This window comes from Spodoptera frugiperda, chromosome 18, assembly GCF_023101765.2.
Source record: "Spodoptera frugiperda isolate SF20-4 chromosome 18, AGI-APGP_CSIRO_Sfru_2.0, whole genome shotgun sequence".
NCBI classification, from domain to species: domain Eukaryota; kingdom Metazoa; phylum Arthropoda; class Insecta; order Lepidoptera; family Noctuidae; genus Spodoptera; species Spodoptera frugiperda.
This window is the reverse complement of record NC_064229.1, coordinates 1,175,083-1,199,579: the sequence shown is the minus strand read 5'-3', so window position 1 is coordinate 1,199,579 and position 24,497 is coordinate 1,175,083. Positions and strand designations below refer to the sequence as shown.

General features: G+C 37.6%; 3 protein-coding genes across 3 annotated transcripts; all 3 read right to left on the bottom strand.

Moving 5' to 3' along the window:
• Positions 1-519: 519 nt before the first annotated feature.
• On the bottom strand, positions 520-19,421 carry LOC118270942 (uncharacterized). The gene is given in 7 exon segments (XM_050700054.1): positions 520-5,741; positions 6,283-6,535; positions 7,668-7,819; positions 11,161-11,564; positions 11,566-11,633; positions 11,849-12,744; positions 17,358-19,421. Coding segments are annotated over 6 exon segments (1,419 nt in total). The 5' UTR covers positions 11,982-12,744; positions 17,358-19,421; the 3' UTR covers positions 520-5,332.
• Positions 13,706-15,200, bottom strand: LOC126911664 (uncharacterized). The gene is made up of 2 exons (XM_050700053.1): positions 14,981-15,200; positions 13,706-14,900 (listed from the first exon to the last, which is right to left on the bottom strand). Exons 1-2 carry the CDS (start codon positions 15,100-15,102, stop codon positions 13,706-13,708), a joined length of 1,317 nt encoding a protein of 438 aa, XP_050556010.1. The 5' UTR covers positions 15,103-15,200.
• Positions 15,926-17,342, bottom strand: LOC118277810 (uncharacterized). Its single transcript, XM_050700269.1, has 2 exons — positions 16,528-17,342; positions 15,926-16,325 (listed from the first exon to the last, which is right to left on the bottom strand). The coding sequence occupies exons 1-2, from the start codon at positions 16,652-16,654 to the stop codon at positions 16,264-16,266; spliced, it is 189 nt and encodes a 62-aa protein (XP_050556226.1). The 5' UTR covers positions 16,655-17,342; the 3' UTR covers positions 15,926-16,263.
• Positions 19,422-24,497: the final 5,076 nt, after the last annotated feature.

Genomic DNA, 24,497 nt, shown 5'->3' with positions numbered 1-24,497 from the left:
AAGGCTGTGCAAACAATAGAATTTTTGTTTTGTCCCGAACATGAATCTGAATACATGATTAAGGTTTTGAGTAAGCATTTGGGTGAAGCAACGGAAGTCTCACAGTGATAAAGTCGTATAAGCATGAAGCTATTTGATTGGCGCCTCTACCACCACTACATTCTGGCCACATGTAGCAATATGCGTTATCAGACATAAAATCGTGGATTGTTAGGTTGTAGACCCATAGTTGTCTTTTATAAAATGCTGACTGAGTATTCAGCATTGGAGTAGGCAAACATTGTTGTAAATCAAATGCAATTACACAAAAATCAGAATTAGTTTTAGCCAAAGCCTTATCTTTGCGTTTTTCATTGTAAGCACTTTCGTAGCTTTCCTGATGTAGTCTCAGTTGCTCCTGTACTTGTCCTATTTCTTCAGCATCTTGTAAATATTGCAGCTTATTTTGTAACAAGCTACATTTATTGCATGTATCTACACTAGGTTTCTTAAATGATAGGTTCATATCTTTAAAAACTGGCATATACAGTTTTACAGACAGGGTTACTATTTTCTTTCCAATAAAGCTGATACATAGTATTGACGGATAGGTCAGAGCTAAGGTACTTTTTAGAAGTCTTGGATCGAGAGTAATGGCTTTCGTATGCCGGGAATTTATTGATATGCTGTTTCACGAGTTCTAGTCGCTCGTTAGAGATTTTTCTGTAACTGGCAGCACGCCCCCTTTCACTTTTCGTCACACGACCAAACTTTTTTATTTTTTCACTCACGGTCTGAAGAAAGCGATTACTCTCACCAAGAGTTTTTAAAAGACAACCTTTACAAATCTTATAATCCTCATTAAAATGAACAATTTTATATGTATTAGTGTATTCTCGTTTTAGTTTGCTTCCGATTGTATGAGTTTTTTTATTATTAATTTTAATAAAGCGTTCTGTATACTTAGCTCTTTCATCGTACGAACCCAAAGCCCAGTATTCCTTAAAAATAAATTCTCTTATGTCCTCAGATATACGACTTCTGCATTTCATGCGACACTCCGTTAGTGGAGCCAAGTTTCTTCCAGGCTTCATTTTACCCAGTTTTGTAACATAACTCTTGCCTGCATTGCGTAAAATTAATCGGGACTCTCTCTCTGCTCTTCTTTCCTTTAACTATTTTCGTTGCTTTTTATTTGAATTTGAGCATCCAGGCTCTGGCTCTGTGATGGAGATATCTGTGTCATCAGAGCTTTCAGCAATTATAAGATTATTTGATCTTTTACACCTTTTCTTTGGTCTACTAGTCGACGTGCTAGTTTCAGTTAACTTTTTAGATTATTAACTTATATAAACTTAATTGTAGAATTGAATTGAATAACAAATAAAAAAAAAAGTTGAGTCGCTTTCACTGTTTGGTATATAATCATCACTACTCCCGGAGCTGAAATCAAGAAATCCAGGCGATAGTACAGTTTCCTTGCCCTGTGATTCATTGCTAATATTTTCTTTATATTGATCGTCTTTTTTTAGTGCGTTTTCTTCTTCATATTGATTCACTATTTCTAGAGTATTTTTTACACCGATTTCTATTTCTATGTTCTCTCTGGGCTGATTAGATTCTTCGTCATTTATTATTTGTTCATTTCTCGTATTTATTACATCCCTCCTTAGGTGAAGGCCTTCCATAATCTTATCTATTCGTTTTTTCATTATGGACTCTAAAAAAATAACAGTGCAAATTAATATTATAAAATTAATACCATTAAAAGACGAGCAGATAAAAAGTTAACATTACTGTTATGCAGTTCAGACAAAATGTTTGTTTCAAAATAAAGAAACTGCGTTAAAGTAACCGACTTCAAAAACTAAAAATAAAATCGCTGCCTCGAGTTCCAAACAAAATTAGGTATAAAGTGCATTAAATAAATTTGTCCGATTTGTATAACTTGATGCGTAGCCGTGATCGAGATCTTATTATAGGAGTTAGACTTTTTATGAGATCAACATAATCATCTAAAACTAAGAAATAATAACAATGTATTATTAATTAAACGTTATACATAGGTAGGTATTTATATACATACCTACCTAATGAATACAAAAATGTTTTGATAAAACAAAAAATATAAAAAACTTGGAATAATAAAAATACACTTTCTTCTAGGTTTTTCAAAAAAATTAAATGAAACTTAAACATAAATAAATAATAATCATAATAAAATAATCTGTGGTAAATTCTCTTAAAAAATCACAGCATTTTAGTCAAAATAGGAAGCAACTTAAAATTATTTGAAAGGTAAATTATCATAAAAAGTGTGACAGTCTTTAGGTATGACATTCTTGAGCTTTTGTAGGTGATCATACTTTGTCTTAGAAATGGGTTGTCTGGATTCATAAAGCAAAGGCGTACTGTTAATCAAATACGTAATATTGGAAGCAATGCATCAATCCTATTTTCCCATCTTGTATCGCTCAATGGTTTCAGTGTCAAACTAGGGACATGACGCAATAGGACTTCCCAACGATGGATTGGGACAGAGAAATATACATATATTTTTTCGACCAAGTTGAAAAAGGATGTCTCTGCCAGACAACATTTTGCAGCATCATTCACAACAAGATTTAGCGTGTGTGAACTGCAGGGTACAAAAAAAGCACGTGTATATCTAAAATCCTTTTTTTGAACACCACTGTGCTTACCTTTCATGTTACTTCCGTTGTCATACCCTTGCCCGCGTAAATTTTCTAATGAGAGAGACATCTCATTTAACTGACAAAATTTTTTTCAGTTAACCAGCACCGGTGGTGGAGAAAGAGGGACAAATCCTAAAAAAAATCCTTTGATTTCACATTTACGTTCATCAGTAATCAATTTGACAATTTGAACGATGATGGTCATTTGTTCAACATGACTAACGTCAGGTGTACAATCTAGAATTAATGAATAATATTTAGCTGAGTTAAGGCTGTCCTCTAGTTTCTCGGGTGTTTTTTTATGGCTTTTTCAATAATTTTTTTACGGGCAAAGAATCGAAATAATCAGTCTCATTATTTTTGCAATATCTTTAGGGGGAAGTTCCACAGTGCCAAACACTTAAGGTAGGGAGGCAAGTAAAAGGAAATAGGAAATAAAACTTAAGATATTTCTTCCTAGGCTTTTGTTTTTAAATTTTTATTTTTAAAATCTACGTTTGACTTGTCCCATATAATTTCCCTTTCCTGTATCAATGTAGTCAAGTAAATAGATTACTTGAGTCAAGTTCTTCAATGGTATTCATTTTACCCTGCAAATTAAACTAAGTACAAAAACGTAAACGTAAAACGAAATGAGCTTCTGTGTATCCTCTCTGTCAACGCACAAGCAACTGAGCGCTGCCGCTCCGACGTCGCATGAGTACACCCCCTCTCGCTTCGTCTCGGGGCTGCCATCTAGCCACGACATATATTACTGGCATTATAATGTAATTCCTTTCCGCGGTTTCTACTTTTGCGGGTTCGTTTTGACGATTGTCGTAACCCTTTCATTAATTTACATTTAGAAGCATTCCTTAAAGCTAGCTTCAAAAATTTTTCGGCGTCGTCATCCGAAAAGTTTGCGTCCCAGGAATTAACAATTTTAAAGAAAAAAATCCTAAAGTTCTTGTAAGTTTTAAAAGGAAGTTTAGAAATTTCTCCCTTGCTACCACCGGACCATGAAGATTGACAAAGAAAATTCTTGGAGAAAAGTATATCCAGTAGTTTGTATGTGCGTATACAAACGTCGTGCTGCTACCTCTTTAGATGAGCACAACAATGATAATGTTTTGAAAAGCTTCTTTTTTTGGCCTTATCAGCTAAATCCGTTTCCAACATTTCAAATTGCTGCTGGCTTTCAATGGGCTTTATAGAAAAACTTGCATTCTCGTCTTCTATTCTTAATTGGTCTTATTATGTTATTGTTACTTTTGCCTAGATTATGAAGATTTGTAAATTAAAACGAGTTTCAACCGATAGTTCCTTGGTTTTACCCATTTTAAAACTTAAAGGTCTGAATTTGCGAAAACGATAGCAATTCGTATCCGAACTTCACAAAAAATGTCTTGGTACAAAAAATATAAATCACAGTACGTTATTGCGTCTCACGAGGCTGACTGGGACTAAGGGTGCTTGTACACGGTGCATGTAGCTGGACCAAGCAAAGATGCGGGTTACACGCTTGAGTAATATGCAAGCTATTTGTTCGAGTTACTCGCTTGTACTTTTACATGGTGCATATAACTGGAGCAAGTAAAGACACAGACTACTTGCACAAGTAAGTAGTCGTGGTCAAGAGCTACATGTGCATGCTATTCGCACGGTAGCTGTATGAGTTGAATCGCGTCAAAATGTCTCGACGAACGAAAATTCTTTTAAAATCATTTGTTAAAAATGTAATATTACCAGAATTATTAAATATGCCAGAAGAAGATTTAATACAATTACGAAGCAAAAAGTTACGGATGCGTAACTGGATAGGACGAAGAAATGAAAGTTTAAATGTATTGGAAGAAATCAGAGCTGAAGACCAGACCAGAAGGAATTTAAAACTAGCTTTCGAATGTCAACCGAGACTTTCGAATTACTTTTGAGTAAAGTCAGTGGACTCATAACTAAAAAAGAAAGATACTAATATGAGACAGGCTCTTCCTCCTTCATTGAAATTGCAAATTACTAGTTATAACATATTTAACAACTGGCTGCAATTATACTTTTCTGGAGAAGTTTTTCCGTGTATTATAATCCGCAATTTCTAAACTCATTCCGGAAGTATGTGATGCCATTTATAAAAAACTAAAGGCCTCTATAAAGGTAAGCCGTAAAATAAACAATGTATTTAATATAGATAATGCTTTTATTTAAAAAATACTAAACATTTGTTGTGATCATTTTACGTAAAATTAATACAGAGACTAAATAACAGCTCGTGAATGCCTCATTATTTTTCATACTCATTTGAAGCGCATTCATGTATAGTTGATATATAAAATGAACACAGTTTCAAAAATTCTAATACAACAGAAGTAGGAATCAAATATCTGGATTTCAAATTATACAGCATTTGATCTCTGCCTCCGTGGCGCGGAAAATTCAACTGGAGGCACTATTTTAACCACCGAGTCGGTAGATAATTTTCTTTATTACCGTAATAATATTGCTTGTTTGTTCTCTTAAGTTTCAATACTGCAGCTGATTTAAATTCTTCAATAGCTGAAATAGCCTCTTCTATTTCTAGAATAGGTTTTTCCTTATCCTGCCGCCCCTCTAACATCGTCATAATAGCTTCATTAAACTGAGTTTCACACACAAACCCAGTATGTGGCGGATTTTCTTTCTCATTCGAATGTAACAGACTCGAAAGCCTCTTCTGTTAGGCGTACAATTTCTTTTGGAACTTGGCCCACGTTTTTATCCGCTACCCGTCTCTTTACAAGGCTCCACATTTTTTCGATCAGATTGAGATCACAGTGGTAAGGCGGCAATCTTAGCAATTCATGATTGTGAGATTTTAATAATTCATCCACGGCATATGTAGGTGGACCTTTGTTTTGCTTAATTAATCCAAATAATACAGCTTTTGTCCAAGTATCTTCAAAATATACTCCCTTTCCTCGCAGCCATCCCTGCATGTCACGTTTAATACTTGACATTGTAGGTGCTTTATTTATTTGAGTGCAATGATACGGAGCGTTGTCCATTACCACAAGTGACCTTTCAGGTAGGTTAGGAATAGGGATGTTCCGATACCATCAAAGTATCGATACCTACTCATATAAATAGTACTCAATTCATTTTCCGATTCTACTTAAATGAATACTCCAAAAGTATCGATACTTACTTATACTTACTTATATCGATACTTTTAGATTTTTTAAAATCATGTCTCAAATGTGAAAGGCGTAGAAAATAAAAAAGCAATTTATAAAAGTTATTAACGGTTATTTATTATGTTTTTCCTTTTATTAACATTACGTTTTAAACAAAAAATTCTTTGGCGTCCAGATTACCCAAAAACAATAATTGCTCTAAATATTTAGGAGACAATCTGTTCCTTGTGTGGGACATCGTTGCACCGGCTTTGGAAAATAGGCACTCACTAGGAACGGATGTTGCAACTACTATTAAATATTGTTGTGCGTACTTGTACAAACAAGGAAATACAAATTTCATATCATCCCATTCTGCAAAGGGGTTGCTTTTTAGGGAAACGACTGGATTTGATAGATAAAGGGAGACTTCATCGCCCTGATGCGATTTTTTTCTCTTTTTATGTCCATGTGCTAACTCTTTGTGATGTTTCCAGAAGTCGTATTCAGGTGGTGCAGTTGATGAGGCATCATCTTCTGACTCACTGGGGCTGCTTTGCTGCCCGACCACCATAGATCTAAGTTTATGGATAGCTCTTCCGCATGCTGCTGGATCTTGAAAATGCAGATTCTTAAATCTAGGGTCTAAAAGCGTAGCAATAGCTGCATGGTCATTTAGTTCTATCATGCCGTACCTCCTTTTTAGCTCTCTCAATAAGACATCCTTACATTCTTTAACAATTGTGGAGTTAGGAGTAATATTATTCAGTTCCGTAGTTAAGCAATTAAGCATTGGTATAACTTTAGAAATTGTTATATATTTTTGGCCAGATGCTTCCCTTGTTACGTATTCAAAAGGTTTTAGTACAGCTGTAAGCTCATTTAGCGTTTCTATTTCCAGAGCACTTGGAAAATCTGGAGCTACTATACTATCGATTACAATTTCTGAAATTATTTTTCGCAACTTTAGGAATCGCTCTAACATAAAGAATGTAGAGTTCCATCTAGTTCTTACATCTGCGATCAGTTTTAAAACTGATTCCTCTGAAACATTATTGCGCATTTGAATTTTTCGTAGTTTATCCGACTGCACGACACTGTTTTTTATCCAATGAACAATTTCTCGTACTTTTATAACAGCTGATTTAACACTTTGCAACTTTAGTGCCTCTTCAACCACGAGATTTATAGTATGCGCAAAACATGGCAAATGTTTTTTTTCACCTAAAGACATTCTTATGGCAGCAAACATTGAACTGGCATTATCTGTTACAGCTACACGAATTTTAGAAAGCGGAATATCCCATTTCTCGAGAACATCAAGAAGGTTTTCAGATATGTATTCAGCTGTATGTCGTTCATTTAATGCACGTGTTGCAAGATAATACATACACATTTCACCATTTTCAACAAAATGTACTGTGACGCCCATGAAGCCCACTTCATTCATTGTCTCTGTCCATATGTCTAGCGTTAGGCAAAAATTATCGACTTTGGATAATCTAGACTTACAAATAGCAACACAAGCTTCGTACTTTTCCGTAGTCATTTTCTTTAAATATTTGGAACTAGGAACTTTAAAATTAGGTTCCAGTTCTTTCATAAGTTTTAAGAATCCTTCACCCTCAACTATATGAAATGGTCTCATATCTTTGCAGATAAAAAATATTAAGGCTTGAATAATTCGGTTATACTTTGTGCCACCAGCTGAAAAAAAAAACACATTGTAAACTAAGTAACATAAAATAATACTTATTTATATATTTCATAAAAAAAATAATCAAATATGTTTCGTTTACCTTTAATGGATGAAATTCTATCGAAAGCCTCTTTTATAGAACTACTCAGAAAAAGCCCAGCCCACTTCCATCATCTGTATTCGTTCTAGTCAATGAAGTTTTACTGTTGCCATCATCGTGATCTGGATTATTTTCTGGTACTTTTGATGTTGATGGTTGGGATAGATCATCTTCCATTGAATGCTTTGAGCTATCCAACGAGACTGTACTTTTTAAACTGAAACATTGCATTTTTCAATAAATATCACATTACCAAAAAAATATAGCTGGATTCGATTTCAATCTAAGTATCGATATGTTGCAAAACATCGATAGTCGCAACACTACACATAAGTTTAACATAAAGTTTTGCAAATTGTATGCATATAAAACTATTTATTATATTATAGGTATATAGTACAAAGACTAGTTAGTATCCTGCCCACTACTTTAAAAGCAATCGCAAAGTTTCATCAAATTAACTAAGTATGACCTCTAGGATAGGATTAACTAAGTATGGTCCCTGGCCAAGGCGGTTGAATCGAACTTCTGCCGCCCTTCACTCCCACCTCTCCTGGGGCCAAACGGGACGCTGGCACACACCGCGGTAGAGAAGGCAAACCTGTTTGCTTCTCTATTTGCGGAATCTTCACGTCTTGATACTGGTGGCGCTATACCTCCTTCTCTAAATAACGTATGCGAGACGAAAATGTCGAAAATTCGCATCCGACAGAAGGAGGTGTATAAGACGTTGCGTAATCTCGACGTGAACAAGGCCAGTGGCCCCGACGGAATCCCGGCCGTGGTTTTAAAAACCTGTGCGCCTGAGTTGTCTCCTATCCTGACACGCCTGTTTCGACTTTCCTTGGAGACTGGTCAAGTGCCGGTTGCATGGAAGCTGGCCAACGTGCAGCCTGTGCCCAAAAAAGGTAGTCGTGCCGACCCTAACAATTACCGACCAATCTCAGTCACGTGTACTTAACAACAGGCTCCTGGCATACCTTGAAGGTAACGACCTCCTCAGCGATCAGCAGTATGGGTTTCGCCGCAACCGATCCACTGGGGACCTTCTTGCGTATGCCACCCACATTTGGAGCGAGGCCATAGAGAAGCACGGGGAGGCAATAGCGGTCTCACTCGATATATCGAAGGCCTTTGACAGGGTTTGGCACGACAGCCTTATCGGCAAGCTTCCTGCATATGGACTTCCCGCTGATCTGTGCAGATGGATTGCAGACTTCCTGAGGGATCGGTCAATTCGAGTAGTCATCGATGGCTGCTCGTCTGACCAATTTGGTATCAACGCCGGAGTCCCTCAGGGGTCAGTACTTTCAGCAACGCTCTTTTTGCTGCACATCAACGACCTGCTTAAGCCCGGTATCTTTGGGTATGCAGATGACAGCACAGTTGTTGAAAGGTATGTATCCGATGCGCGGACTAGCGGAACACAGATCCAGTCTCTAAGAGAATCCATGGTCGAACGGTTGAACTCGTCCTTGAAGGCGGTCTCCGATTGGGGTGACGCCAACTTGGTTAAGTTCAACGCTACCAAAACCCAGGCGTGTCTATTCTCTGCCAAACGGAGTCAATTTCCGCTGGCTCCTACTTTCCGAAATGTGTCCGTTCCAATATCGGATCATCTAGAGCTTCTGGGCGTAACTCTATCGCCAACGCTAAACTTCGGCTCTTATACAACGTGTAACAAAATACCCATATACATCAAGAAGCCCTGATGAATACAGGTTGAATAGAGTCTCTACACGAAGTTTCAGCTTAAAATACGTTTAAAAAAAAATTGGTACCAAATACTTGGTATCGCATGGTTCTTGATTTTAAATCATACAAACATGTCACAACACTACAGGGGTCACTCGCTAATATTACGAAACAATTATTCTGTCAATCTGAGCGCCTAGTACCTGTCTACCTAATTTTGAATAACGCGGCGGCACGATTTGAAAAATTCATAACTTGGTACCATGAAAAAATGAGTTTAAAAAACCCTTACCGTATCGTTTGTTATGTTATCTAGAAGCCGTGTACTTGATATGTATACCCCCTTTTTGTTACACGTTGTATAGAGTCGAAGGCGCATCTGGCTGGTAGGAAGTTGGGTATCCTCTCGAAGGTGAGACGGTACTTCACACCGCAACAACTGCTGAGCCTGTACCAAGCGCAGGTTCGGTCATGTATGGAGTACTGTTCTCACCTTTGGGACGGCTCGGCTAAATGCCAGCTAGATGCGCTCGAACACATTGAAAGGCGTGCCAAGAAGCTCATCAACGATGATGCGCTTGTGGAGGCCCGGCTTCAAAGCCTTGAACACAGGCGCAAGGTCGCAAGCCTTTCCGTTTTTTACCGGATACATTTCGGAGAGTGTGCGGGGGAATTGCACAACTTGATTCCCCCTAGTCCTTTTCATCATCGAACTACAAGACAATCGGCGAGGCGTCACCGCTTCATGGTAGATATCCCACCCATTCGCACGAAGCGCTTCGCTTCAAGCTTCCTTGTGCGAACTGCTAGGGAGTGGAACTCCTTGCCGGAGTCTGTGTTTCCTGATGGGTATAACCTGGGTGTCTTCAAGGCCCGAGTGAATAGGTTGCTTATGGGCAGACGTGCTCCACCGTAGGCCGCATCATCACTTACCATCAGGTGAGATAGCGGTCAAACGTCGACCCATTAAATGTAAAAAAAAAAAAAAAAAGGAACCTTTATAACGAAAGGATTTAGTAAAACGTTAAATATCTTACCTTTGATTTGTCCCTTTATCTGATATTTTCTGTAATTTGCCTTTATCAACAGAGAGTCCATGAGTTTTGGAATGCTTGAACAAATTAGACGTATTGCCACAATACTTCACCGACTTAAAACATTGTTTACATTTTGCCACTGTTTCGTTTGTTTTAGTAAAATATGTCCATATTATTGATTTTGGTGGTGCCATGACAACATTAGAACATTAAACTACTATATATTAAATTACTCGTAATCGCAAACAATCACGCGTGTGTTTAAATAACGAAACGAAAAACAAACAACAATGGCTGCCTGCCTTCTGCTTCTCGATCGGAGAGTCTCGGCGTTGGTCGGCTCCACTCGGCTCGCTTGGCGCGAGTCACGTGACACGTCACGTCACGCGCACACGACCAATGGTGTCCTGAGTTACCGATAACCGAGCGAGAGGGCTTTCGCTCACTCATTCTATACGATGCGTTCGGCAGCACGAATATTTTTTTATAATGACCCTTGTGATTCGATTCGATACCAAGTATTTTTGTTTCGATACCGAGTAAGTATCGAAAGATTGTTTCAATGCCATTTGTAATTGGTATCGAATGAAAAGTATCGAGTACTTACTCGTATTTACTAGTATCGGATTGTCCCTAGTTAGGAATGACTTTTTCACTCATCCATTTCAAAAAATTTATTGAGTTCATGTCATCGTGGTAATCTGAGGATTTGGATTGGGATTTGAACATAAACAATGCACCATTAACAAAACTATTTTCAGTTCCTGCATGAGCAATTATCCAACGACTCCCTATGACTTTGATACAAACACCCCAGGCTCCTCCTCACTTTGCCAGCAACTCTTGGCATGATAAGTGTTGTGTATATAAGTCTCGTCTAAATATAGGTACTACAGGTTTTTTTTCCACATTGCGATTTCTTCGGATTCTCTCCAAATATCTTGAACGCCATGCAGTAATATCATAACGTTCCATTAGTAATTTACGTTTCGATTGGCATCGCTTATACTTGAAACCGATGCTATGCAATATACGGTGCAATGTTGTGATACTTCCTTGATAATTTATGTCTTCTCTCAAAGCTGCACGTAATTTAGCCAATGTAGGTAATTCCTTTTTCACAACATAAAAACTATGAATTCTTTGCCGTATAGCGCACAAATGAAATCCATCCAAGTCGAATTTTTTGGGATGCGGGCGACTCTTCCCTGGGGTGATGATAACTAAATACTCGCCGCTAAGTACTCGCCGCTGTTGCGCCTTCTTTTGTAACTCTCGTTACAGTTTTCTCCGACACACCTGCAATAAATGAACAATTTAAAAAAAAATCTAATCATGACTATTTCCGTATCTAATTACATCATAGTTGAATATGACTTTACAATTTTTTGTTGTGTTGTGTTAATTCCTTTTCAAATTTTCCTTAATAAAAATCGTGCATTAAAAAAAACTTAACTCCTATCTATAAATCAATCGGGAAAAAATATGTATAATATGGCAGCCCCAAAATTTACCTGTCATGGCGGCGACTCTTTTGCGAACATTATCTAATGGTATTAAAACGCCGCGATTCTTGTATTCCGCTTCACAGAACTCCTTCACCTTCAATATCATTTCTCGACCTGCACTTTTTACAACTTTTGGCATCGTAAATAAACCTTATAACGCACTAATCCAATAATAAACTCACAAAATATCTACCACAACAAACGCACCTTGATAACATCGACAAACGACAACATGGCCGAACTCCCCATTTGTCAAATTTAGTTCCACAATTGTCCGCGGGACTTCTTTCGTGAAATGGACTTTACCAGACCCTGTTGCTCTAACTAACTGCTCTGTTGCTAACAGGATTTAACTAGGTACGCAGAGCAACTTTTTTGAGGCTCAGGCTCAACATTCAATTAAGTTGTCGATACCAGTAACTGTGATATGCCTCTCCGGTTAGCAGCATAGGCCATTCACGTAACGCGTGATCATCGGACACGCCCGCACACTCCTTGTATACGAGCACGGGTATTTAGTTATGTAATTAGCTGGCCAAAAACATTTGTTTAGGCTTTTGAGTTGATAATGACACCGGAACGGTAATGACCGGTAAAATGGATAATCATTTCATCGATTGATATCTTGCATGCTATCTATCTTTTTTGCGCGTGACAACCTTTTATAATTTGATCTAAAGTATACCGAACATTCCAAAGTTTATCCGTCTGTCTTTCTTCAGCGGTGACATCAAGATCATATACTAGCTTCAATGAGTTCCGCAGCTGAATGTATCTGTTACGAGACATGGGCTCAGTTATAACGGCCACAGCGTATTTGCGATTCCAGTTCATCCTTAAATGCCGGTAATTGATACATGACATAAGCAAACTTATACCCGCATTAGCACTCCTCAATAAACCTCAACCAACCCCAAGCGAATAAAGATTGCTTTGCTGCTCGAATATTGTTTATGTTTAACGTTACGTCCAAAAAATTAAAAATGGAGTGACTCCTGTGGTTGGTTGTAAACCAAGACTAGTCATTTTTCAAGGCAAGACATTTTTCGTTACACGGCGGTCCTATTTTTCTTTCAGGCACGACTTTTGAAAAAACCGAGACGTACGATTGTCCCTTATTTCGTAAAATATTCGCTAGCTTTTTTTTGTTTTGAACACGTGCTCTCTTTTGGGGGACGGACATCAGGAACTCGTGCTGATGTCAGTTGATTCATCAATGATACGACTGTATTTTTGCTGTTCTTTACCCTTTATTAGCTCTTCAGTAAAATATGGTGCCAAGACATTTTTAAACATTTTAATGTACCACTTGACACACCTTTTCCTTTCGATTAGATACATTGACAGTTTTTGATCTTTAAGATCAACACCTCCCATTGTGTTGTTGTAGTCACGAACAACAACAGGTTTGATGAGAGGCCTACCAGCCTTCCGACCTACGAAGGTTTCTGGAGTGTGGTAAGTGGAGATCATAGTCACCACTTTGGTGTCTTTCCATGCAATGCACGAAACGTCACCGCAGTGACGAGCTATGATGCTACCCCTGGCCACACTCTTTGGAACGTTTTTGATCTCCACGGGTACATGCTTGCGATTTGGACGCAACGTTCCCAAGCAATCAAAGCCTAGAGATTTGAGGTACCGCGCTAACGCTGGAGAATTATAAAAATTGTCCATCGTTATGCAGTGACCCCGATTCTCTAGGCCTTTCAGCAGGTCAATCACCACACTAGCGCTCTTTCCAGCCAAAGCCACACTGGGGGCAGAAGAATGACTTTGACTGTCGTCTTTTCCTGTATAAATTTCAAATTTATACAGGAAAAGACGACAAGTTTTTTTTTTCTGTAGAAATTTTTTTTATTTTTATAGAAATTTTTTTCCTGTAGAAATTTCAAATTTATACAGGTAGCCCGTCCTCGACTCGCAAAGCTCGAAAGATTTCAAGCCGAAGCGGGCAGACTTTGAGCGGATCGCTTGTATCCAAGACAAGCGACCTTTGAATAGTGTAAGTGATTCGTCTATGGCTATATCGGGATGCAAATTATACAAGTTTGAAAACTTGTTATTCAAATGCCGAATAATTGGTGCAAGTTTCCGCAACTTTGCTGGAAGCACATTTCTTTCAGTTTGAGACAAATCCTGGCCCCCTGCAGAATTGTTCTCAAAATGAAGGAATTTGTTCAGCAATATGAAGCGATTAAATTGCATCAATTTTCGGAATTTGGGCATCTCGAGATAGCCAGTAGACTTCCAATACTCATGTTGGGATGTCCGTGGATCCAAGCCCATAAACATGAGTATTGAAAAGAAAACGTACATCTCGTTTTCATTAGTGTCAGTCCACTTATGAAGACGAGATGACGTTTTCAGTGTACCTGCTGCCGTTTTTGCATCGATCACCTGTTTGGCATATCTATTCGTTTCGGTGACTATATGCCCTATGATGTCTTTACCCCAAATAGCAGTAAAGGCATCATAAGGCGTATCATAGTCTTCAGTAGGCCCGACGTTAGGACCCGAAAATTCTTCGGCCACACCTCGGAAACTACTGAAGTCCTCTTGCCACTCGAAATTAATAGAGGTGCCAACCATTTGATCGATGACGTCGTCCATGGCACTCTCAATGGAATTTACTATATGAGTTGTAGGCTCATCCAATTCCTCGTCATTCGGAATAGTCCTCAACATACCACCGGTAGTAGCGATTTGATCCAGATTAAACTCATCGTCAAAATCTGAATCCAAATCGCTACCATCGTTTACCGTATCTATAACCCGCCTTGACGATGCTGTACAACCCGACACCGACGGGACAACATCTTTCGTTGCTGGTACCCCAAAGCTACCGCTAGGTCCAGGCACTGAAGCATTAGCTTCAGCAGCCTTTCCAATAACAGCAGCAGCGCACACATCTGGATCTGGCGTCCTGCAGGTACGGGAGTCTGGCGGTGGCAACTCACAGATCCATTGTTTGACATGGTCATAGTGTTCTGTCACCGCCGTATCCCCATCCTCCCAGTCCAAGTCACACGCGGCCGCCCGTTCCAAGTGTCCAATACTGCAAAGAAAATATTATACTCAGACTTGAACATGTCTAACAAAAAAGTCTGACTACGGCGGTGTTATAGCAATACTTACTGCACTGACTCCTCCAGCTCCGTTTTTCTTTTGATGGAGCCCCGGGGGGTATTTTCTAGTTGGACGATATCGGCTACTTTCAGTGTTCCCTTCGGTGTCCTATTTATAGTGAGCCCCGTCATCAGTGGTGTTCTAAAAGATAAATGAAGATTATAATAAACATTTAAATTCTTTATAAAGCGATATCAAACGGCGACTTTCTGAGATGTCCATGGCGAGGTGGATCGCGCGAACCAACACAACCGTCCACACCGCGCGCATCACGCAACTGAGGCACCTTTGATGCTGGCACAAAAACCGACCGCACACGGATCGCGCGAGGCAGGGAGCGCGCGCTCCAATACGTGCGCATGGATCGCGCGCGGCACGTCTACACCGCCTGCATCTTTGGATCGCGCTGCTGCCGCGCGCGATCGGAGCGCGATGGATCGTCCGGTGTGGACCCGGCTATTGAGATCACAGTGGTAAGGCGGCAATCTTAGCAATTCATGATTGTGAGATTTTAATAATTCATCCACGGCATATGTAGGTGGACGTTTGTTTTGCTTAATTAATCCAAATAATACAGCTTTTGTCCAAGTATCTTCAAAATATACTCCCTTTCCTCGCAGCCATTCCTGCATGTCACGTTTAATACTTGACATTGTAGGTGCTTTATTTATTTGAGTGCAATGATACGGAGCGTTGTCCATTACCACAAGTGACCTTTCAGGTAGGTTAGGAATGACTTTTTCACTCATCCATTTCAAAAAATTTGTTGAGTTCATGTCATCGTGGTAATCTGAGGATTTGGATTGGGATTTGAACATAAACAATGCACCATTAACAAAACCATTTTTAGTTCCTGCATGAGCAATTATCCAACCTCCTCCTCACTTTGCCAGCAACTCTTGGCATGATAAGTGTTGTGTATATAAGTCTCGTCTAAATATAGGTACTACAGGTTTTTTTCCACATTGCGATTTCTTCGGATTCTCTCCAAATATCTTGAACGCCATGCAGTAATATCATAACGTTTTATTAGTAATTTACGTTTCGATTGGCATCGCTTAAACTTGAAACCGATGCTATGCAATATACGGTGCAATGTTGTGATACTTCCTTGATAATTTATGTCTTCTCTCAAAGCTGCACGTAATTTAGCCAATGTAGGTAATTCCTTTTTCACAACATAAAAACTATGAATTCTTTGCCGTATAGCGCACAAATGAAATCCATCCAAGTCGAATTTTTTGGGATGCGGGCGACTCTTCCCTGGGGTGATGATAACTAAATACTCGCCGCTAAGTACTCGCCGCTGTTGCGCCTTCTTTTGTAACTCTCGTTACAGTTTTCTCCGACACACCTGCAAAAAAATGAACAATTTAAAAAAAATCTAATCATGACTATTTCCGTATCTAATTACATCATAGTTGAATATGACTTTACAAATTTTTGTTGTGTTGTGTTAATTCCTTTTCAAATTTTGTGCATTAAAAAAAAACTTAACTCCAATCTATGAATCAATCGGGAAAAAATATGTATAATATGGCAGTCCCAAAAATTACCTGTCATGGCGGCGACTCTTTTGCGAACATTGTCTAATGGTATTAAACGATTCTTATGTTCCGCTTCACAGAACTTCTTCACCTTCAATATCATTTCTCGACCTGCACTTTTTACAACTTTTGGCATCGTAAATAAACCTTATAACGCACTAATCCAATAATAAACTCACAAAATATCTACCACAACAAACGCACCTTGATAACATCGACAAACGACAACATGGCCGAACTCCCCATTTGTCAAATTTAGTTCCACAATTGTCCGCGGGACTTCTTTCGTGAAATGGACTTTACATCGCCATTTTCACTGGTTTGTTCTTGCGCATATATGTCACGTAAGATCCTGTGGGCTGGAGCGCAGTCGGCGTAACGCGTCGTCTCAGGTCTCCACGATAGGTCGCACTCCTCGCCACCACACACCAACGCGTGATCATCGGACACGTCCGCGAACTCCTTATATACGTAAACATTTGTTGGGCTTTTGAGTTGGTAATGACCGGACCGGACCGGTAATGACCGGTAAAATGGATAATCATTTCATCGATTGATATCTTTCATGCTATCTATCTTTTTTGCGCGTGACAACCTTTTATAATTCGATCTAAAGTATACCGAACATTCCAAAGTTTATCCGTCTGTCTTTCTTCAGCGGTGACATCAAGATCATATACTAGCTTCAATGAGTTCCGCAACTGAATGTATCTGTCACGAGACATGGGCTCAGTTATAAGGGCCACAGCGTATTTGCGATTCCAGTTCATCCTTAAATGCCGGTAATTGATACATGACATAAGCAAACTTATTCTCTATTCTCTCACTCCTCAATAAACCTCAACCAACCCCAAGCGAATAAAGATTGCTTTGCTGCTTGAATATTGTTTATGTTTAACGTTACGTCCAAAAAATTAAAAATGGAGTGACTCCTGTGGTTGGTTGTAAATCAAGACTAGTCATTTTTCAAGGCAAGACATTTTTCGTTACACGGCGTTCCTATTTTTCTTTCAGGCAGAAACAGAGACGTACGATTGTCCCTTATTTCGTAAAATATTCGCTAACTTTTTTTTTGTTTTGAACTTGTGCTCTCTTTTGGGGGACGGACATCAGGAACTCGTGCTGATGTCAAGTCGATTCATCAATGATACGACTGTATTTTTGCTATCCTATATCCTTTATTAGCTCTTCAGTAAAATGTGGTGCCAATACATTTTTAATAACTTCAGTACACTTAGTACGATGCATTTTTAAGTCGTCCTTTGCTTTTGAGTCAGGGAAAGCCAATTTCACTATGTTCAGTAATTTATAGGGCGAGCGTTCCTTCAGCTTTGCGCGATAGAACAATATGAAATTCTGACTGTGCTTAGGGATTTCTCGGCCAGAGAGTAAGTAGAGAATATTAGGAAATTCTGAAATGGCGGGTAAAAATGTGTTGCCAGATAAAAAAAACGCTATGGTTTTTAAAATACCACTGAAGGCTTTCAAAAACCGCTAGTTCTGGGGGAAAACCACCAAGGTGGCAACACTGTTTCTATCTCGGCTTCTACATCAATAGGTAAGGCTGGTTGTCTCCCCATACGAACCTGGACAAGATCTTCTGCATTGACATTCTTCTTCACATAGCGCTCCAGGGTACACCCTTAGGAACACCAAATCGTGTTGCACCTCTTACGGCCGATCTCAATAACCTACTGAAAGTTAAACTCGGATAGCTACCAGAGTTTAACTCTTACATCTTATCTATCTGTGACTGCCGTCTCAATAACAAAATTCGCATAACGCTACCCAACAAGCAAAGTAATCCTATAAGGAAATATTATAAGTCTGTCACTACTAATAACGCTCTTGTAAAGGCATTGCGGTAGACTTTTTAACTTATAATAGCATTTGCCAAGCCTTAACATACTCAAGTGCATTTGTTTTTATATCTCGGTCTTGCAGTTCGCTACAAGACTGATCTCTAAAACATTTATAGGACATTTTTACTAGTAATAGCATTTCACAAGCATACATATACTCAAGAGTAATAGCCTTTATAACTCAGTCTTTTAGTTAACTATAAGATTATCTTTTAGGACACTTTAAGGAATAAGTCTCCTATAATTGTTTGAAGTAAGACTTAATCCTGAATAATATTTTGATCCTATAGTAGCATTTTGTGAGAGAAAATGATATTATAACATACTTAGCTGAAACGATTACAAGTTTGTGCCATCATAGTCTTGCTCGAGACTCTTTTAAATCTAATAGTACTTAAAAAGAGAGCTATAAGATCAAAAAGGTTTATAAGATAGTAGATCAATCACTTTACTAGTAAACAACAGGATCGGGATATAAATCAAGCGCGTCAAGTGCAAACACAGGTGAAGTAATTGAGGGTTCCACGATCAATAATATTTTTTCACCCTTTTCCCACTACTCAGAAAGTAAAGAAGTTGAAAATTGGGAAGAAGAATACGATTTAAATAACGCAGAGACCACTGACTATAAAAAAATAACAAATGTCAAAAAAAAAATATTATCCGATAAAATTATTTTAACATTAAAAAATTAAGTACTTATGGGTGTGTTTAAAAAATATGTGGATCCAAATCAGTAACAAATTGTGCATTCATCCTCGATGTAATGGTCATATATACTGTACTGGGAGCAAATCGGGAACCAAAAAAAGATTTGATGCAATAAAACTATTATGTTTTCTTGACTACAAACGAAATGAGTAGGTCTATACATATTGTTTATATAAACTGGAAATCCACACCCATTGCAGCTTTCGGATAACACAAAATGTGTATTTGTCCAAGGCCATCTTATATTTGTAAGTAAAATCAAAGAAGATTTTGTCAAAAAACAGTCGACATCAGAGATGGTCGTATCAGAAATACGACCATCTTGTTAATTAAATCGAAAAAAAGGAAAATCGATCATTAACAGGCAGACTTCAAGGGAACTCTAATTTGTTTTAAAATGGAGGAGAGTTATCTGGACAGAAACTGTTACAAATACTAATTTACCTATAATGATTCTATAAAGTACTTAACGAAGAGCAATTTTAAAACATGGCGGATATTCATGACATTGTTGAAATAATTAATTTACAATAATATACTAATGTGCTATTTTTCGGAGGGCATTGTGAAATTAACTAAATTTTGGTACACATTTACAGTAAATATGACTTTCCCACGGGTTCACACCCTATATTTTAAATGTATTATTAGTTATATTTTACAATAACACAAAATTATAGTTACGTTTTTATTAAAAATAAATGACTACAGAACAACCGGCACCATGACCCGAAGCAACAACAAAAATAACCTCTTAAAATATACTTATAACTAATAACTAAGTACATTACTAGTGCCATATAAACAAGATTGCTTTAGTAAGATACTTATGTCAGATACTAACAAGTGTACTTGTAATTGTGTAGTCTCATAACATTATAGAAGCTATTGCGCTTAGTCAAGTATTTTATAGGGCTTAGTAACATTTTATAAGTTGATTATAAAATAGATATAGAAATAACTGATCTTATAACTGCGCCCAAATCCAGCTTTGTAGAATGCTACAAGTTTCTTATAAGTGAAAATAAAAGTAGTCTTGAGATCGTTTTAAGTACTGATTTTGCTAGTTGGGTAACTACAGTTATAGATAGATAGCACCCCTATCTTTGGTTAGTGTCATCCCTCCGAAGCGTTCTGTTTTTACTTTTACAAAAACTGCGTCCTATTTTTTTTAACAATATTCGTTTTTGTAATATTGTTCTTCTTTTAAAACCTCATTTTGCTAAGTAGGGGAGATGCGGGCAAGACCGGGTACTTAACGTTTGATGGGCATTAAAACTGACACTATTATACTTATATACTCTGTTTTATTATTATTATTTTCTTTGGTAATCAGTCTTTCAAATTTCTATAAATTTAGGAACGATTGAATTATATTAATTTTTTTAACAATATAAAAATAAAAAAACTCCACCCACCCCATCTTGCCCTCTAGGGCGGGTAAGATGGGGTACCCCCATCGGGCAAGATGGGGTATAGCAAATTCTTTAACTATTCTTCGCAAAATTCGCAGGTGAATGTTGCTTCATCGTCCTCATCATCTACGCCAGCACAGGAGCAATGTGCCCAATTGCCACACCTAGAACAGGCAACCCAGCCTTCATTCGATTCCAAATATAGTCCACTACAGTATAAGCAAGGGGTATTTTCAGTGTTACTCTCGCTGTTGGTACTGGACCATCTGCGATTGCCCCTTACTTTCTTCTTTGATATAACTGTACGTTTCCCTCCAGTCTTCTTCTGCTTTCCTAACTTTAATTGTCTGATTTCTTTCCTTTTTTGCTTACTCTCTTCCAAAAGTTTTATCGTTTCTTCCAGTTCTGTTTTGTAGGGTGACGCAGTAATTATAGCTGTTTTTCCACGTTTCCGAGTCACGCGTGAAGTTTTGCGAGTGGCTGGAAGGGGTAATATTTGCTGTGGACCAGCAACATGAAATTTGGATTATTGTGGAGTTGTTGGTCTTCTATCAGTTTCGGTATTATCAAGCCAAGTGGAACATCCGGGCTTAGGACTCGACGGGGCGTCAGAAAACATCATAGCGATCGTATGAATAGTCGCTGCTTCAACCTCGGGAGATGGTAAAACTTTTGCTGGTAAGGCGCGAGATGTTGTTGCAGTGGTAGCAGCTCCAGTGATACCTGGCACATTGAAAACCTTAACCCTTAACTGCATGATTTTTTATTTTGGGCCTTGAAAAATCCTAGGGGTCCGAAATAAAGTGTACATTACGACAAAAATAATGAAAAAAATCAAACTACAGTTTTGTGTAAAAAAAATAGTTTTATTTATTGATGTAATATTACATCATCATGCAAAATCGTCTTAAATTATCTTACTAAGGAGCAGTATGAAAATCTGTAAAGCAGTTATTAGTGCCGTTCAAGCAAAGAGGTATGTTGCATTTAGAGCATGCCCATTGGGTTGTTCCTTTACATTTCGGAAGTTTACAGCGTAAACGTTTTGAAAATATGGGCCAGTGCGCAATACCGTCAGAACGCACGTCCTTACAAGGAAGCGGATGAGCTGGTCCTCTTCGTTTCTTAGCTAGTTCTTCTAAGAAGTTGTTGCTTGGCCGACCTCTTTTGTTGCCGTTGCTTGTGTAAATCACAAGTAATCATATTATAATTACATGCACAGTATAACAAGAATTTCATTTTATCTTTTAAACGAAGTGATTCGGGCGATATACGTAACCTTGCAATGATCAAATAATATATTTCATTCATTAGTTCATTGAATTTTTCATTCGGATAAAATAACGATTTCTTTATATAATCAATTTTATAATTAAATGATTGTTTATTAGCCGCAGAGCTACACAAGTCACGCATTATGCATGCGTCACAATTTCTAAAAACTTCAGTTTTACATTATTTTATAACATACATTAGTTTTTATGTTACCCATCACCGTTATCAAAGAGTCAACTTCACATGCAAAATCATAATTCGAAGAAGTATATGCAGGTGTATTTATTAAATGAATTAGTGATTGAAATAAACAATTATTATCATTTTCACAATATGCATTTATAAATTGATTACATGATGGATTGGTATTTCTAATTCCATTGCATCTAGTACTTCTAAAAAAAAAATGTTATGGATCCTGATTGAAATTTCTTGTTAATAAATTATTTACATTGTGATTACTAATATAATCAAATCGACTCACATTTCTTTAAAAGTTTTAATATTATTAATCTAATTCCTGATTGAGAGAATCGATTCAAATTTAACTACATTACCTTGATTATTATGCGTAATTGATTGAAATTTGATTGATTCTAATACTATAACTGCACGCACCAAATAAACTAGCAATAAAGTTTGTTCACCTCCTTCTACTAATGTATCCCAATATTTCAAAACAATACGAAAAAATGTATGGGCAGTGTTGGTAACACGATCAAAACAAGCGTATCGTGGTAAGGGGCGTTCTTGTCGCAAGACAGTACATATGTACATGCATCAAGGAAGAAATTACAAACCTTTGGTCAAAATTATGATCAGTCGTTTTTATTTTAAGTATGGAAAGATAATTTATTTTTGTAATACTTAATAAAAAATAATAAAACTAATAAATAGTTTTGTTTTTATATCAATGTTTAAAAATTGTGGTATTACACCTACAGTTTTTGGTGATGGTACCTGATTAGCTAAAGGTAACTCATTAAATAAAATAATAAATTCAGACACTTCGAGTCCAGTCCAATAATGGCATATGTGGTTGGGCATTTCTTCAACACATTCAAAATTAAATGTGACAGTTTTTTGTTTTGCCATATTAACTAAATCTTCTATTTGATTGATACTAAAACTTGATATTGAAGATGACTGTTCAGGGGGCTTACTACCATCTTTACATTCTTATTATAAGGAAGTTTTACTTCAAGCATACAGTATTATTACTTTGATTCGTACGCTGATCGTCAATTTGCAATGAAAATGTATTCCTGCTAAGTGATGTGAAAGAACGAATGAAATATAAAAGTTTGTCTATTCCCTGCTCCAACCCTAGAAAGAGACAACGCTATATAAATGGTCGTAAATTGTATAGCACTGTCTCACACATATTTTTGTTCCGAAACTTAAGTTTAAGTTCAAATGTTTAATTAAAACACGATTTAGATGGATGTTTTTGTGAAATAAATATTTAGTGTAGGTGTTTTTGTTTGAATCTACAAAAAATGTGAATAATTTAATTGTCAAAAATATAAAATTCAAGCTTATAAATAAAATGAAATATTTACATACATCATGCTTCGGAATCTATTAGGAGATTCGGACCACTGAATTGTCGCACTGGGCTGTCAAACTGACTTTGTTTAGTAGTGGGATATTTGAAACTTTGTTGCTTGTGATTTAATTAAATTTTACAAATTAAATTATCAAGATGGAAACAAGGTAAGTCTGAAGTATGTATATGTAAATCAATTTCTTTAAACACAAATATCCTATATGTATACGTAAAGTAAGAAATGTTTCACAGTAATGATATTGTCCCAATTCGATGACGCGGTTTGAAACAATTTTAAGTGGTTGTTTTTTTTTTTGTTGTAATCCTTATCTACTTTCAGCGGGCGTGCTCGTCGAGTTTCGGGGCGTCAGCTCGACATTCTCTGGGAGTTTTTAATACATAATAAAGACATCACACATAATAGAATCATCACATATAATAGATCTCTGCATGCGAAAGAATACTCCCGGAGGAAATGGACTGAGATAGCGGCTACATTAAATGCAGAGGGTGATGGAGCGCATAAGGACTGGAAAGGCTGGTCTAAGGTAACTACACCCTTGTGCAAATTAATCTGAACACGGTGATATTTTTTGGAAAAACTGTTTTATTGGAAAAAAATTAAATTGTGTTTACATTATTAAACTTAATACTTAATGTGGCCACCCTTGGCTTTTAGCAGCATCTGAACTCGCTTCGGCATAGATTTTACTAAGGATTGACAGATTCCCTGAATTTTTTCTTCTCTGTACCATACTGCAATAACTGACTCGATGAGTTTCGTCTTGGTCGTGCAGTCCATCGTCCTGAGCCTGGTTTTACAAATCGACCACAGATTCTCTATTGGATTGATGTCAGGTGAATTACCAGGCCAATCCAAACACTGTATACCTTTGTCAGCGAAAAATTTCTTCACCATCTTGGAAGCGTGGCACGGGGCTAGGTCTTGTTGAAAAATTGGATTTTCGGTATTTAACTTTGAGAGCTCAGGAACCATCCGATCTTCCAATACCTTGATGTATTTTTCACTGTTCATCATCCCTTGTATTGGCACTAATGACCCTGTCCCACAATATGAGAAACAGCCCCAGAACATTTGTTTCACTGGATGTTTTACTGACTGCTCAATGTGGGCTGCTAAAAGCGGCTCACCATCGGTTCGGCGAA